General features: G+C 41.9%; 1 protein-coding gene across 1 annotated transcript in view; it reads left to right on the top strand.

Moving 5' to 3' along the window:
* Positions 1 to 16,245, top strand: part of SASS6 (SAS-6 centriolar assembly protein) — a 131,586-nt gene that overhangs the window by 100,028 nt on the left and 15,313 nt on the right. The window contains exons 13-14 of the mRNA XM_053693745.1: positions 269 to 366; positions 448 to 579. Coding sequence (XP_053549720.1) covers positions 269 to 366; positions 448 to 579 — 230 coding nt within the window. The remainder of the gene's footprint in view (positions 1 to 268; positions 367 to 447; positions 580 to 16,245) is intronic.

The following is a 16,245-nucleotide window of genomic DNA, read 5'->3' as shown; positions in this document are numbered from 1 at the left end:
AATGTGTATTGTCAGACAGGTTCCAACGTGTATGTGGCCTTATATACAGACCAGTAATAGACCCACAGGTGCGTAGTGTTGCAGAATTCACAATGGAACCTGTCTGACAATACACATTTATTCTCTTCATATTACAACGTGCATGTGGCCTTATATACAGACCAGTAATAGACCCACAGGTGTGTACTGTTGCAGAATACACAATAAAATCCAGATTCTGGTCATGTGGTTCTGGTGTGACTTGTCTCTCTGTATGCTTTATATGCAGTTATCTCGTGGCTAAATAAACAGCTCAATGACAACGAGTCAGGAAAGCTGATTCCCAGCAGTGCTCACACCAGGACCTCGGCCTTACCCAGCCCGTTGGTGAGTGGTCAGTTGCTGAGTAACAGATTATATTATCTGATTGTTGTTTGACACTTCCTTGGTTTGATTTTCCCCACACAGACAGAGAAAAGGTTTCCGTTTCTGGCTTCTCAGATGAACTATCCCCTTCTCTCCTCATATCCAGCAAAGCCCTTCATACCCTCCACTTTCCCTCAGCAGCCCCTACAGGAGGAGACGTGCCCAGGGCCAAGGGTGAGGCATTGGGTTTAATGTAATGTCACAGATCAACATCATTCATTAAAGGGACATTAAACACTAAATAAATGCTACATAGAATGAAGCATTGAAAGAAAAGATTAGTCTGAGAATAAAAACATGTAGATGTATTTTTTTTTTAAATTTCTTTAGCTGTTTAAATAGTGACAAACTAAATGTATGCTTACCTCATAAATTTTTCTTTCTTGACACGGTGAGTCCACGGATCATCTATATACTATTGGGAATATCACTCCTGCCCAGCAGGAGGCGGCAAAGAGCACCACAGCAAAGCTGTTAAATATCACCTCCCTTCCCTCCAACCCCAGTAATTCGACCAAAGTAAAGGAGAGAAAGGAAGCAACAAGGTGCAGAGGTGTCTGAAGTTTATAACATACCAACAAAACCTGTCTTAAGAAAACGGAGCGGGCCGTGGACTCACCGTGTCAAGAAATAAATTTCAGGTAAGCATATATTTTGTCCACGGATCATCTAATTACTATTGGGAATCAATACCCAAGCTAGTGTACACAGATAAGGGAGGGACAAGACAGGGACCCTAAAGGGAAGGCACCACTGCTTGAAAAACCTTTCCCTCAAAAGAAGCCTCAGCCGAGGCAAGTGTCAAATTTTATAGAATTTTGAAAGTGTGGAGAGGACCAAGTTGCAGCCTTGCAAATCTGTTCCATAGAAGCTTCATTTTTGAATGCCTAGGAAGAGGAAACGGCCCTCGTTGAATGAGCCGTAACTCAATCAGGAGGCTGCTGTCCAGCAGTTTCATAGGCAAAGCGAATGATACTCTTCAGCCACAAAGAAAGAAGTAGCCGTAGCTTTCTGCCCCTTACGTTTCTCCGAGAAAACCACAAAGAGAGTAGAAGACTGACGAAAATCCTTAGTCGCCTGTAAATAGAATTTCAATGCCCGCACCGTCTAGATTGTGTAACTGACATTCTTTCTGAGAAGGTGGTTTAGGACACAAGGAAGGAACAACAATCTCCTGATTAATGTTCCGATCTGAAACCACTTTAGGGAGACACCCTAATTTAGTATGCAAAACTACCTTCTCCGCATGAAAATTAAGGTAAGGAGACTCATACTGTAATGCCGAGAGCTCTGAAACTCTTCGAGCAGATGAAATAGCAACAAGAAACTACTTTCCAAGATAACTTTAATATCTAAGGAATGCATCGCACAAACGGAGCCTGTTGAAGAACTTTAAGAACTGAGTTAAGACTCCAGGGAGGAGTAACCGGCTTGAACACAGGCCTGATCCTGACCAAGGCCTGACAAAATGATTGCACGTCTGGGGCATCTGCCAGAAGTTTATGTAACAAAATAGACAAGGCATATATTTGACCCTTTAGGGAACTTGTCGATAAACCCTTCTCCAAACCCTCTTGGAGAAAAGACAAAATTCTAGGAATCCAAACTCTACTCCTTTGGATTCACACCAATACAGATATTTACACCATATCTTATGATAAATCCTAGTCACAGGCTTACAAGCCTGAATCATGGTCTCAATGACAGATTTTAAAAATCCGCGCTTGTATAAAATTAAGCGTTCAATTTCCAGGCAGTCAGCTTCAGAGAAACTAGATTTGGATGAAGGAAGGGCCCTTGAAGTAGAAGTTCCTTTCTCAACGGAAGTCTCCAAGGTGGAAGAGATGACATCTCCACCAGGTCTGCATACCAATGAGTATCACCGACGCCCTCTATTGTTTGATTCGAGCAATGACCCGAGGTAGAAGAGCGAACGGGGGAAATAGGTATGCAAGACTGAAATTCCAGGGTACCGCCAGAGCGTCTATCAGAAGCGCCTGAGGGTCTCTTGACCTCGACCCGTACCTCGGGAGTTTTGGCATTCTGCCGAGATGCCATGAGGAACAGTTCCGGCTGTCCCCATTTTAGAATCAGGCTGGAAAACACTTCTGGATGGAGTTGCCACTCCCCCGGGTGAAAGGTCTGTCTGCTCAGAAAATCCACCTCCCAGTTGTCCACTCCTGGGATGTGGATCGCCGACAGGCAGCAGTTGTGGGTCTCCGCCCACTGAATTATCTTGGCTACCTCTGACATGGCCAAGGAACTCCTTGTTCCCCCCTGATGGTTGATGTAAGCCACTGAAGTTATGTTGTCCGACTGCAACCTGATAAGCTGAGCCGAGGCTAACTGAGGCCAGGCTAGAAGAGCATTGAAGATTGCTCTCTGCTCCAGAATGTTTATGGGTAGAACAGACTCCGACCGAGTCCATGTTCCTTGAGCCCTTAGAGAGCCCCAGACTTCTCCGCAATCCAGTAGGCTGGCGTCTGTTGTCACAATCACCCAAGAGGGTCTGCGGAAGCAGGTTCCCTGGGAGAGGTGATTCCGAGACAACCACCAAAGAAGAGAATCCTTTGTCTCCTGTTCCAGCTGTAATTGCGGAGACAGATCTGCATAATCTCAGTTCCACTGTCTGAGTATGCTTAACTGCAGAGGTCTGAGGTGGAAACGGGCAAATGGGATGATGTCCATTGCCGCTACCATCAGACCGATTACCGCCATGCACTGAGCCACTGATGGCCGAGGAGATGACTGAAGCGCTAGGCAAGAATCTAACATCTTTGATTTCCTGACTTCTGTTAGAAAAATCTTCCATGATAAGGAATAGATTATGGTTCCCAAGAAAACTACCCTTGTAGTTGGAATTAAGGAACTCCTTTTCCAAATTCACCTAATATCCGTGAGATAGCAGGAAGGATTACAGATTTTGCTTGTTGAAAGGATAGCGCCTGAACCAGAATGTCGTCCAGATAAGGCGCCACTGTAATGCCCCGCAATCTGAGCACTGCCAGCAGGGATCCTAGAATCTTTGAAAAAATTCTGGGAGCTGTGGCTAAGCCGAATGGAAGAGCCACAAACTGGAAGTGTTTGTCAGAAACACGAACCTCAGAAACTTGTGATGGTCCCTGTGGATGGGAACATGCAGGTAAGCGTCCTTTAAATCTACCGTTGTCCTAAATTGACCCTCTTGAACCAAGGGAAGAATGGAACGAATAGTTTCCATCTTGAAGGATGGTACTTTGAGGAATTTTAGACTTCTGAGATCTAAAATTGGTCTGAAGGTCTTCTTTCTTCTTTCTCTTCTTCTTCTTCTTTCTTTCTTCCTTCTTCTTTCTTCCTTCTTCTTTCTTCCTTCTTCTTTCTTCCTTCTTCTTTCTTCCTTCTTCTTTCTTCCTTCTTCTTTCTTCCTTCTTCTTTCTTCCTTCTTCTTTCTTCCTTATTCTTTCTTACTTATTCTTTCTTCTTTCTTCTTCTTTCTTCTTCTTTCTTCTTCTTTCTTCTTCTTTCTTCTTCTTCTTTCTTCTTCTTCTTTCTTCTTCTTTCTTCTTCTTCTTTCTTCTTCTTCTTTCTTCTTCTTCTTTCTTCTTCTTTCTTCTTCTTCTTTCTTCTTCTTTCTTCTTTCTTCTTTCTTCTTCTTTCTTCTTCTTTCTTCTTTCTTCTTCTTTCTTCTTTCTTCTTTCTTCTTCTTTCTTCTTCTTCTTTCTTCTTCTTTCTTCTTTCTTCTTCTTTCTTCTTCTTTCTTCTTTCTTCTTCTAAACAGATTGGAGTAGAACTCAAGACCCTGTTCTTGTATAGGGACAGGAACTATCACTCCCAAGTCGGAAAGGTCCCGAACACAGCGCAAGAACGCCTCTTTATCTGGTCTACAGATAATCTTGAAAGCAGAATCCTGCCCCTGGGAGGAAGGCTTTGAACTCTACAGGAAAGCTTTCCCTTGAAATTTCGAAAGGAATGAAAATTACTGACGTCCCTTCTGCTTATTTCTCTTATCCTGAGGGAGGAAATGGCCCTTTCCTCCCGTAATATCAAAAATGATTTCCGTCAAACCCGACCCAAACAAGGTCTTTCCATTGTAAGGAATCGCCAAAAGTTTACACTTAGATGACACATCCGCAGACCAAGATTTTAACCATAAAGCTCTGTGGGCCAGAACGGCAAAACCGGATATCTTTGCTCCCAGTTTAATAACCTGTAGGGAAGCATCTGTGATAAAGAAGATGGCCAACTTAAGGGCTTTAATCCTATCCTGGATTTCTTCGAGGGGAGTGTTTGAATAGAATCAGACAACGCATCAAACCAGTATGCTGCCGCACTTGTGACAGTAGCAGTACAAACCGCAGGTTGCCATTGTAAACCCTGGTGTACATAAGTTTTCTTGAGTAACCCCTCTAACTACTTATTCATAGGATCCTTAAAGGAACAACTATCCTCTATGGGAATAGTTGTTCTTTTGGCTAGCGTGGAAATTGCCCCTTCCATCTTGGGTACCGTCTGCCAAGACTCCTTGATAGAGTCTGCTATAGGAAACCTCTTTTTAAATATAGGGGATGGAGAAAAAGGGATACCCGGTCTCTCCCATTCCTTAGCAATAATCTCTGTAGCCCTATCTGGTACAGGAAATACCTCCACCATGGAAGGCACGTCAAAATACATGTTTAGTTTACTAGACTTCTTAGGATTGACTACGACAGTACTGTCAGGGTCGTCAAGGGTAGCTAAAACCTCCTTAAGTAACAAACTGAGGTGTTCGAGCTTAAACCTGAAAGAAACAACTTCGGTATCAGCTAAAGGTATTACACTGTCTGAGTCTGAGATTTCACCCTCAGATGCTACCAAAGTTTCTTCCTCTTCAGGTTTCTGGGAAGGAACATTCGGAATAGCCACTACTGTGTCAGCAACCTTATTCACTGATTGATTACATTTCCTCTTGTGCTTTCCCTGCAGCATGGGAAAAGCAGACAACACATCAGACACCGCTGATGACATTAGGGAAGCGATGTCTTGCAAGGTAACTCCAGGTGGCGTAATAGAGGAAGCAAAGGGCACTGGCTGTATGGGCGCTAAATTTTGGGACGCTTGAGGAGAAAGCTGCGGCATATTGAACATTGTCAGAAGACTCCTGAACAGTATCCGCCTTAAACAATGTTGGCTCAAGAAAAATTCTATCCCTGTAATGTAAAGTTCTCTCAATACATGAGGAACAGAAAGTGATCGGTGGTTCTACATTAGCATCAAAACCTAAAGAACATGTAACATCTTGCAGGGTATTTGGTGCATCTTTATTCACCAATAAACAGACAAACAGGAAAACAAATTGATATTTTATTTAGAAAATAACCTCCAAAAAAAAATTGTTACGGTTTCTTTAAATTTTAAAACTATAAAAAATAACTGCTTTATTATTCTTTTATTTAATAAAACAGAGGCCCCCAAAAAAACACTCCAGACAACTCTGCACCTCAGCTTAGCCTTGCTGAGGTGCTTACCTGCCTGCCTGCCTGCTAACGGAGTGCATTACTCTGTAGATAATCCGGACTCAACTCTTTAGATATTACGGTCCGGTAACCGCAACGCTCCTAAAACAGTTTTCCCCACTACGGAACACAGGAAGTGAGACAGGGCTATTAAGGCGCACAATAGAAGCTGCTGCCGTAGCTAACTCTACCCATCGTGGGCGTAACCACATGTAACTCCCGATCGGCTAAATGTATTACCACAGCTGTCGGGAGTAAAGTAAAAAACACACCACCATGACGGAGCCAAGAGTCTCCTCTTCCCCAGTGCCTGCTACTGCTGCCCTTAATAAAAATCCCCCTATCATAGGCAAATATAACTTGTCCCACAATGTATTGTAAAGTGCTATCTATTTTCTCTGCAGCGTGTCCCAGAAAAAAATAGTTAGCACTTACCTTAAGACTTCTGCCAGGCAGCACGGCAGCTCACTAGGTTTGAGAGGCCAGTTCCCTCACATGGACCTGTGGAAAGAAACAAGCACTGAGTAATCTTACTCAGGCTTGCACGGTTAGTGCAGCATAAATACATAGGAGGTGCAGTGAGGATTGTACCCCACAAGTTCCCATTGCTTGAAAGCCACCACTGCTCTACTGAAGAGACTGATATGGACTAAGACTACACCCTAGGACAAAGCAGAACAATCTTGCACTGCTTAAGAGATATCTTGCTTGAAGAATCTTTTTTCCTAACACCTAACTTTACCACTTCCTTGCTGTAACGTAGGCAAAGAGAATGACTGGGGTTGGAGGGAAGGGAGGTGATATTTAACAGCTTTGCTGTGGTGCTCTTTGCCGCCTCCTGCTGGGCAGGAGTGATATTTCCAATAGTAATTAGATGATCCATGGACTCGGTGTTATTAGAAAGAAAGAAGTGTAAAGTTTTAGTGTCTATATAAAACAGAAGTTGCCATGTTGTAACTTAGGTTACCTTCCCTGCTTTGGCCAATTAGGGACAGTTATAAATAGGTCACTAGAGTGTTCAGCGAATGGCTGTGTGGAATATAACAGTGTTCTGCACTTCCATTTCTAATAGGAACTGAAATGCTCACAATTTCAAAATGGAAATATAGAAAAATGTTACAAAATAAAAAATGAAAATATATTATTTCTTTCTAATGACACGGTGAGTCCACGGATCATCAATTACGGTTGGGAATATTGGTCCTGGCCAGCAGAGGAGGCAAAGAGCACCACAGCAAAGCTGATGATTATCGCCTCCCTTCCCACAACCCCCAGTCATTCTCTTTGCCTCTAGTGCAAGGAAGAGGTGAAGTAATTAGGTGTCCTGATTTTTGATTCTTCTATCAAGATTTTTTTTATTTTGAAGTCTGGGCAGGATTGCTCTGGCCTTCCATCACAATCTGGGTCTAACCGTACTCCACGTTAGTCTCTTCAGCAGGGCTGTGGTGGCTTTAAAGCAGTTAGGAACTTGTAAAGTGGGCTTTGCTGCATTTTGTTGCTTCCCTGGTATGGAAAGCCTGAGTAAGTTTACTCTGTCTTTCTTTTTTACACAGGTCTCTGTTAGGAGCGGCATCCTCTCAAACTTTGTGAGTTGTCTGACTGCTGGATGGCTAGAATGCAGGTAAGTGCCTTTTCGTCTTCTGGGTGGGAGACTGGCACTGAAAATGGTTAAGGAACCATTTCTGCTATTTTATGTGGGACAGATATATCCTTTAAAGGATATTTTAAAGGCAGGATGCGGGCACTTATGGTGACAGGAGGCTAAGGGTTAATAATTGATCCTTTCATTACTTGGAGGACCCTTAGGTACCACTAAACTCACACATGAACCAAACGTATTTTTTGTGTGTTCTGGTATTTTTAGCTATGTTTAACGGTAGCTCTCAGTATCAGTGTTTTTTGTAAGTACACTCTGTATCTGCTGCGCAGTTTGGCGGTTTTCTAGCGTCTTTATGAAAAGGTAGATACCGCCACACTTCCTTGTTAAAAGAAGCAACCTTAGGGTTCAGCGATCCGTGCTATAGCAGGATCAAACTGACTTTTAGTGGCATGTTCGCATGGTGGAATAAAGCGCAATGTTAGAAGATAGTTACGCGCTTTATTCTCATGTTTTTTTCCCCGCTTCCTTCTTCTGCACTGAGGAGTTGCGGCGTCATTTTGAATTTTTTTCCGTGTCCGGTTATGTGACCCCGCTTCTCTGTCTCCGGCTGAGAATCGAGCTTATATGCTTACAGCGCAATGTTTAAGTTAAAAAGATTTTATGCTATTCAATTAATTTCATAGATGCTAGACGTTCCTTATGTTAGGAGAACGTTTATTTGGATAGTTTTTATTGTATGTGTCAATCATTAATAATTATACTGTGCATGAAACACCGTTATTTACATTAACTGTTTAAAGTGACAGTTTTGTGTTTGTTTTATTAATTTGCATTTTTTGCTAAGAGTTCTCCAGTGGCTCAGGAGAAGTCCCTGGATCAACTTCAGTTCCTGCAATGTTTTTGCTTTTAAAAAACAATAAAATGTCTGAAAAATTATTTAAAGTACAATTTTGTATGTTCTCGTTTGCTGGATCTCTTAGGATGGAGATATCACGTTGCCTCTGGACCTAATGTCTCATAGGATGATTCTGTGTAAGCATTACAACCGTTTTCTCCTTACACGTCCCAAGCCTCTATGGCATCACCAGAAGTGCCCTCGGTTCCTCATATTCTCATGGAGGAGTTATATGCCTGCAGATTGCTGCTCAGGTGTCCTTTTGGGTATCTGTGGCTTTATCTGCTTTTCCTAGTTTTAGTGAATGATTGCAGGAGGAACATTATTGCTTCAGATAGTAAGGTTTCTGCTCTGCCTGATAATACTCTGACCACCTTAATCGTAGCTGATGGGCAGGGTACGTCGGTGGTCTCTGAGGGTAAAATCTCAGAATGGACAGTGTAATTCCTTTATCTGATGCTGAAGTAGTATTCTTCAGTTTTCAGTCTGTACACGTTCATGTGTTTCAAGGAGGTTTTGACTGCATTGGAGTGACTCCGATTCGTGTCTCGTTGTCAATCCTTAAGGAAGTTACTGCACTTTATAGATAATAGGATTTCTACGTTTTTCCTATTCCAATCCGTGCTGGACAGGACTGGGAGGGCTACTTTTGGAGTTTCCCTGTTTCCTGTCTTTTAAAGGATGGTTCTTGTCTTTGTCTTCATTGACTTTCATGCGCATGGTGCCAATATTCGTAAGATATTTCTACTAAGGCTATGAGAACTATGATTTCTAGAGACCTACCCCCCCCCCCCACACTTCTCTGAATGCATCCGATCCCATATAATCTCAGAAGTTAAGCAGGGACAGGCCCGGTCAGTAACTTGATGGGAAACCGCCTCGGCACACCGGGTGCAGTATGCTTTTGGAATGGCTGTGCTTCAGGATTAATGGCGGATATGTAGGTTTTCCACTGTGTCAAGTTAGGCATCTTATTGGTGCAACGCCTTATTTATTTATTAATGTTTTTATTGAGATTTTCATATTACAAGAATGTAAACCAATAAGACAATTCCATTGTTAAGGCTTCATACATTCTAAAGCAAAAAAAAAAAAAGTTTAACAAATATATCAACATTATTAGTGACATTTCAAACGTCCATTAAAACTAAACAATATGCTACACAAACAAGGTAGCATTTAACAATAAACTTTTCGGTCAGTGTTTACTAAGTCTACTATTAATGATACAGATTCTGGCTCAGGCCACCTATATCGGGAATGTCTATGATCTTATACTCGGTTATTCAAAGATGTGGAGGGGGACGGATGGCTCCCATATTCGGTTATCACCTACGTGGAGAGCGTAACGTGTGCCTTAAATTGATCCCAGTAAAATTGCATATTGTGGAAAACTTCAAGTTTTTGTTTTCTAAAGAAACCATACTTTTCTAGAAAAAATAACTCATCTGTTCTGCTGATCCACATTTGTTTCGTGAATTGCGTGTTTAGTTTCCACTGTCTAGCTATAATGGATTTAGCACTGTTTAGTGCTATTTGGAAAACCGCTTGTCTGATCTTACAGAACTTACCCGGTTTCTGGTTAAATAAGACATGGGTTGCCCGTAATATATATTCCGTGTTAAATAAGTATTTCCCCAATTTTTCTACTTCTATCCACAGATTATGGAGATTCCCACATTCCCACCATAAATGCATCATATTCCCCACCTTTCCACATCCACGCCAACACTCTCCTGGAGAGTTTGGGTAAATATATTTCAATCTTTGTGGCGTCAGGTACCATCTTGTTATAATTTTATAATTTAGTTCCAAAATGCTAGCCGACCCAGAGACTTTGTGTGTGCGGTAAAACATTTGTTTCCACTGTCTATCGTCAAATTGTTCCCTCAATTCCTGTTGCCATTTACATATGTGGGTAGAGATATATTCTTTAATTTACTTAGTAATTTCCTAGTCCTTGATAATGTACCCCTAAAAGGCCTTGCGTTAAAACAAAACAAATTTTCTCAAAGTCAGTTAGTTGACGAAGGAAGTCGCTTTTGAAAGGGGAGGTTTGTATTAGATGTGTTAATTGAGAGTACTTTAACCAATTAGTGAATGTTCCCCCAGCTATGTCCCCCAGATCCTCCCGTGGCTTCATTTTGTTGTTGTGGACCAACGTACAAAATGGTATGGAGTACCACCACCACTACCACAGTCTCCCATTTCTAATCCTTTCTTGAACTCAGCGTTTACAAATACCGGGGACAGAGGGGATTTTATGGATGATAATCCTACGTAACTCCCTAATATTTTATCCCAGTTCTGGAATACCTGTCTCAACAGAGATATATTCTGTATTATTCGTGGTCTATGTCTTTTATCAATCCAGCATAATGCCCCCACCTGAGGCGCCCTTAATATTTGTGAGTCCAAAGAGACCCAAGCTTTAGAGTCGGCCCCCGTGTGCCATTCTATTACTCCTTTGCAGTGTGACTGCTTGGTAGTATGATGTTACATTAGGGACCCCTAAACCCCCCTCATCCAGGGAACGGTAGATAGTGGATTTTGCTATTCTGGGTTTGTGTGTTCCCCATATAAAGGAGTTTATACTATTTTGTACTTTTTTAAGGAACATTGATGACAGATATATTGGGGCCGCTTGAAACATATAAAGTAATCTAGGGAGTATGTTCATTTTGATGGTTTTTATTCTGCCCCACCAAGATGTTTTGTTTTTTGCCCATTTAAGTAAGTCTAAGTCAATGTTTTTCAACAATTTTGTGTAATTTAGGTCGAAAATTTTTGCATTATCAACTGAGATCTCGATTCCCAGATATCTAATCGCATCCGTTTTTCTTTTATATGTACACAACTGGCCCAGGCCTTTAAGCTCTTGTGGAGATAGGTTTATGTTAAGGATCTCTGATTTTTGGTTATTAAGAAGTTTGAGTGAGTACCAAATCTTTCAAATTCACTTAATAGATGAGGTGCAACGCCTTGTTTATCCTAATTGGTAGGGATTCCTTGAGAGGAGATCCAGTACAGAATTAAGGCTTTTAGGCTAGCCAATTCCTTTATCCCTGTTGCTTCCATGCTAGTCTTTGAGCAGGGAGCCAATATATATCTATCTGGTTTTGCTAGCACTCAGGACTTGCGGGCAGGCCAGTTATTTTTATCATGATCAGTGGTTGGTTTTTTCCTCTGCTTTCAAGCTTCAAACGGTTCCTCCCAAGGGTAGGACCTTGTTTGGTCCGGATTTGACAGTTTTGCCTCAATCCAGGATTGATCCAGGTTGGGGGCTTGGCAGGGGACATAGTGTCCCTGGGGTACAAGTTAGTCAGGATTTTTCTTCCCAGGGGCAAATTCCACCTCAAGATTATCTGTAGTCCAGATAAGCAGAGAGGCGTTCTTGAAATGTGTACAGGATTTTTCCCTCTTGAGCGTGATGGTCTCAGTTCCAAGTCAGGAACAGGGTCAAACCGGTTTGTGTTTCCCTAAAAGGGGGGGGAGCTTTCAACTTAACAAATTTCTAAGAGTACCGTTCTTCAAGATGGAGACTATCCGTTCCATTCTTCCCCTGATTCAAGATGGTCAATTCATGACAATCATAGACCTGAAGGATGCGTTCCTGTAAGTTCCCATTCATAGGGATCATCATAAATATCTGAGGTTTGCTTATCTAGGCAAACATTTTCAATTGTGAGTGCTCCCATTTGGTCTCGCCACCGCCCCCAGAATTTCTCAAAGATCCTGGAAGCTCTATTGGATGTAATTCGGGCTCGGAGAGTTGGAGTGGCGCCTGACCTGGACGACATTCTGATTCAGGTACCATCCTTGCAACAAGGATCTTGTTGGTGTTTCTTTGTTCCAACACGGTTGGAAGATCAATTGGAAAAGAATTTTCTTGTTTTGTCTAAAAGTGTGACTTTCTTAGGAGCCATTATAGACTCTATCTATGAAGATAATTCTGACGGAGGTCAGAAAAGCCAAGTTGCTATCTGCTTGTCCGGCCCTACAGTCAATGGCACGGCCATCAGTGGCCCAGTGCATGGAGGCAATTGGGTTGATGATGCCTTCCCTGGTCATAGCTCAGTTGGTTTGGTTCCATTTGAGACCTTTGCAGTCAAGGTCTCAGTGAAATGGAGATTATTCTGATCTCAGAAAATAGCTCTGGATTAAACTACAAGGGAATCCATGCCGTGGTGGCTTTCTCGAACATCTGTACTAGGGGACATGCTTTCAGAAACCCTCTTGGGTAATTGTGACCACAGATGCCAGGCTGTTGGGGAACAGTCTGGGACTCATTGAAGGAGCAGGGACTTTGGTCTCAGGAGGAATCTGCTTTCCCCATAAACATTCTGGAGTTGAGAGTGATCTTTAATACTTTGATGATTTGGATTCAGCTGGCCCTAGCCAGGCTATCGGGGTCCAAAGTGGATTTTCTGTTCAGACAAACTTTTTATGCCAGGGAGTGGGAACTCCATTCTGAGGTGTTCTCCAGGATAACAACCAGAGTTACCAGAATTGGATCTGATGATGTCTTCTCAGATCACCAAGCTCCAAGTACGTTTTTGAGGTTGCGTGATCCTCAAGTCTTTCTGATAGATGTTCTGGCAGTTCCTTTGAATTTCAAATTGGCATAGCTTGTCCTCTGTTTGCTCTCCTTTCCCGGGGCATCGCTCAGATCAAGCAGGAGAGAGCATCAGTGATTCTAATGGTTCCTGCGTTGCCTTGCAGGATATGGTATGCAGATCTAATAGAGATGTTGTCTCTACCTCTGTGTCCTTTTCTTCAGCCAGATCTCATTTTTTCTGAAGCTGTCTGCTTGGAATTTTGAACGCTTGATTTTAGCTAAGCGTGAGTTTCCGAATCGGTCATTGAGACCATGATTTAGGTTCGTAAGTGTTACTAGAAAGTTTTACCATAAGATATGGTGTGAATATCTTATTAGTGTGAGTTAAAGGATTATCTTGAAGGAAGTTCAGGATCCCAAGGATCTTATCTTTCCTCAAGGAAGGTCTTGAGAAGGGGTTATCTGTCAGTACCCTCAAAGGTCAGATTTCTACTTTATCCATTCTGCTGCACAAACGTCTGGTGGACGTGCCGGATGTACAATCTTTTTGTCAGGCCCTGTTCGGAATCAGGCCTGTGTTTTAATCAATTTCTCCACCTTGGAGCATTAATCTTGTTCTTATAGTTCGTCCACTGGCTCCGTTTGAGCCTCTGCATTCCATAGATATTAAATTATTATCTTGGAATGCTTTTGTTTCTTTCTGCTGTTTCTTCTATTTAAGGGACTCTCAGCGTTGCAGTGATTCCCCTTATTTTGTATTCCACGCAGATAAGGCAGTTCTCTGTAACAAGTTTGTGTTTTCTTCCTTCGGTCGTTTTGGACAGTAATATTTATCAGGGAATTGTTGTTTCTTCTCTCTGTCCTTTTCCTTTGCATAAGGATTGTTTTTTTAACAACTTAGACGTTGTGCGGGCTCTTTACTCTATTTGCAGACTACAAAGGACTTTTTTCAGTCTTCTGCATTGTTTGCTTTTTTGGTAAACGTAAGGGCTAGGAGCTACTGTCTCTTCTTTCTCTTGGGTTGAGAAGTGTTATTTGTATGACTTATGAGACTGCTGGGCAGCAGCCTCCTGAGAGAATTAAAGCTCGCTCCACTAGGGTGGTGTCTACCTCTTGGGGCTGAGGGAATGAGGTCTCTCTCTAGATCGGTTTTGTAAGGCTGAGACTTGGTGGTCTTTGCACACTTTTTTTTCTAATTTCTATAATTTTAATTTTTTTGTCTTGGCTGAGGCTTCTTTTGGGAGTAAGGTTTGCAAGCAGTGGTGCCTTTTTTGTTTTAGGTTATGTGTCTTGGCCCTCCCTTATCTGTGTCCTATAGCTTGGGTATTGATTCCCAACAGTAATTGATGATGCTTACCTGATGAATTTCTTTATTTTTTGACATGTTGAGTCCACGGCCTGCCCTGTTTTTCAGACAGTTTTTCTTTGTCATATAAACCTCAGGCACATCTGCACCTTATTTCCTTTCTTTCCTTTCGGTCGAATGACTGGGGGTTGTGGGAAGGGAGGTGATACTTTACAGCTTTGCTGTGGTGCTCTTTGCCGCCTCCTGCTGGCCAGGAGTGATATTCCCAACAGTAATTGATGATGATCCGTGGACTCACCGTGTCAAAGAAAGAAATTTATCCGGTAAGCATAAATTTTGCAAAGAAAAACAGGGTCCAGAAGTGTCAGTTAAAATGGTAATCCTTTTTCTCTTGTAAGGTGTATCCAGTCCACGGATCATCCATTACTTGTGGGATATTCTCATTCCCAACAGGAAGTTGCAAGAGGACACCCACAGCAGAGCTGTAATATAGCTCCTCCCCTAACTGTCATAGCCAGTCATTCTCTTGCAACTCTCAACAAGCTAGGTCGTTGTAGGAGAGAGTGGTTAAATATAGTTAGTTTATTTTCTTCAATCAAAAGTTTGTTATTTTTAAATAGTACCGGAGTTGTGCTATTTTATCTCAGGCAGTAAATAGAAGAAGAATCTGCCTGAGGTTTCTATGATCTTAGCAGGTTGTAACTAAGATCAATTGCCGTTCTCACATATGTCTGAGGGGATTACACAGATGAGGTAACTTCAGCGAGAGAATGGCGTGCAGTTTATTCTGCTATCAGGTATGTGCAGTTATAATTTTTTCTAGAGATGGAAAACACTAGAAAATGCTGCTGATACCGGATTAATGTAAGTTAAGCCTGAATACAGTGATTTAATAACGACTGGTATCATGCTTACTCCCAGGGGTAATACCCTTATGATATTGCAATATAAAACGTTTGCTGGCATGTTTAATCGTTTTTATATATGCTTTGGTGATAAAACATTATTGGGGCCTAGTTTTTTTCCACATGGCTGGCTTAAATTTTGACTAGAAACAATTTCCACTGTTGTAGTATAAAAGTTACAGTTGGTGCAGTTAAAATTACAAACTGTGACATCCAGCTTCCCTCAAAGGCCCTCTGAATGCTATAGGACATCTCTAAAGGGCCCAAAGGTAGGGCCACAGCTTGCTGTGGCAGTTGGTTGTGACTGTTAAAAAATGTCTATTTCGTTTTTTTGATCCGTTTTTTGAACTAAGGGGTTAATCATCCATTTGCAAGTGGGTGCAATGCTCTGTTAGCCTATTATACACACTGTAAATATTTTGTTTGATTTACTGCATTTTTTCACTGTTTTTCAAATTCTGACAATTTGTTTCTCTTAAAGGCACAGTACCATTTTTTTTATATTTGCTTGTTAACTTGATTTAAAGTGTTTTCCAAGCTTGCTAGTCTCATTGCTATTCTGTATAAACATGTCAGACATAGAAGAAACTCCTTGTTTATTATGTTTAAAAGCCATGGTGGAACCCCCTCTTAGAATGTGTACCAAATGTACTGATTTCATTTTATGCAATAAAGATAATTTTCTGTCTTTAAAAAATTTATCACCAGAGGAATATGACGAGGGGGAAGTTATGCCGACTAACTTTCCCCACGTGTCAGACCCTTTGACTCCCGCTTAAGGGACTCACGCTCAAATGGCGCCAAGTACATCTAGGGCGCCCATAGCGTTTACTTTACAAGACATGGCGGCAGTCATGGATAATACACTGTCAGCGGTATTAGCCAGACTACCTGAACTTAAAGGTAAGCGAGATAGCTCTGGGGTGAGACAAAATGCAGAGCATACTGACGCTTTAAGAACCATGTCTGATACTGCCTCACAATATGCAGAAGCTGAGGAAAGAGAGCTTCAGTCAGTGGGTGATGTTAATGACTCAGGAAAGATACCTGATTCTAATATTTCTACATTTAAATTTAACCTTGAACACCTCCGCGTGTTGCTTAG

This window comes from Bombina bombina, chromosome 10 (genome assembly GCF_027579735.1).
Source record: "Bombina bombina isolate aBomBom1 chromosome 10, aBomBom1.pri, whole genome shotgun sequence".
In the NCBI taxonomy this organism is placed as follows: Eukaryota; Metazoa; Chordata; class Amphibia; order Anura; family Bombinatoridae; genus Bombina; species Bombina bombina.
This window is presented reverse-complemented; position numbering and strand designations above follow the sequence as displayed.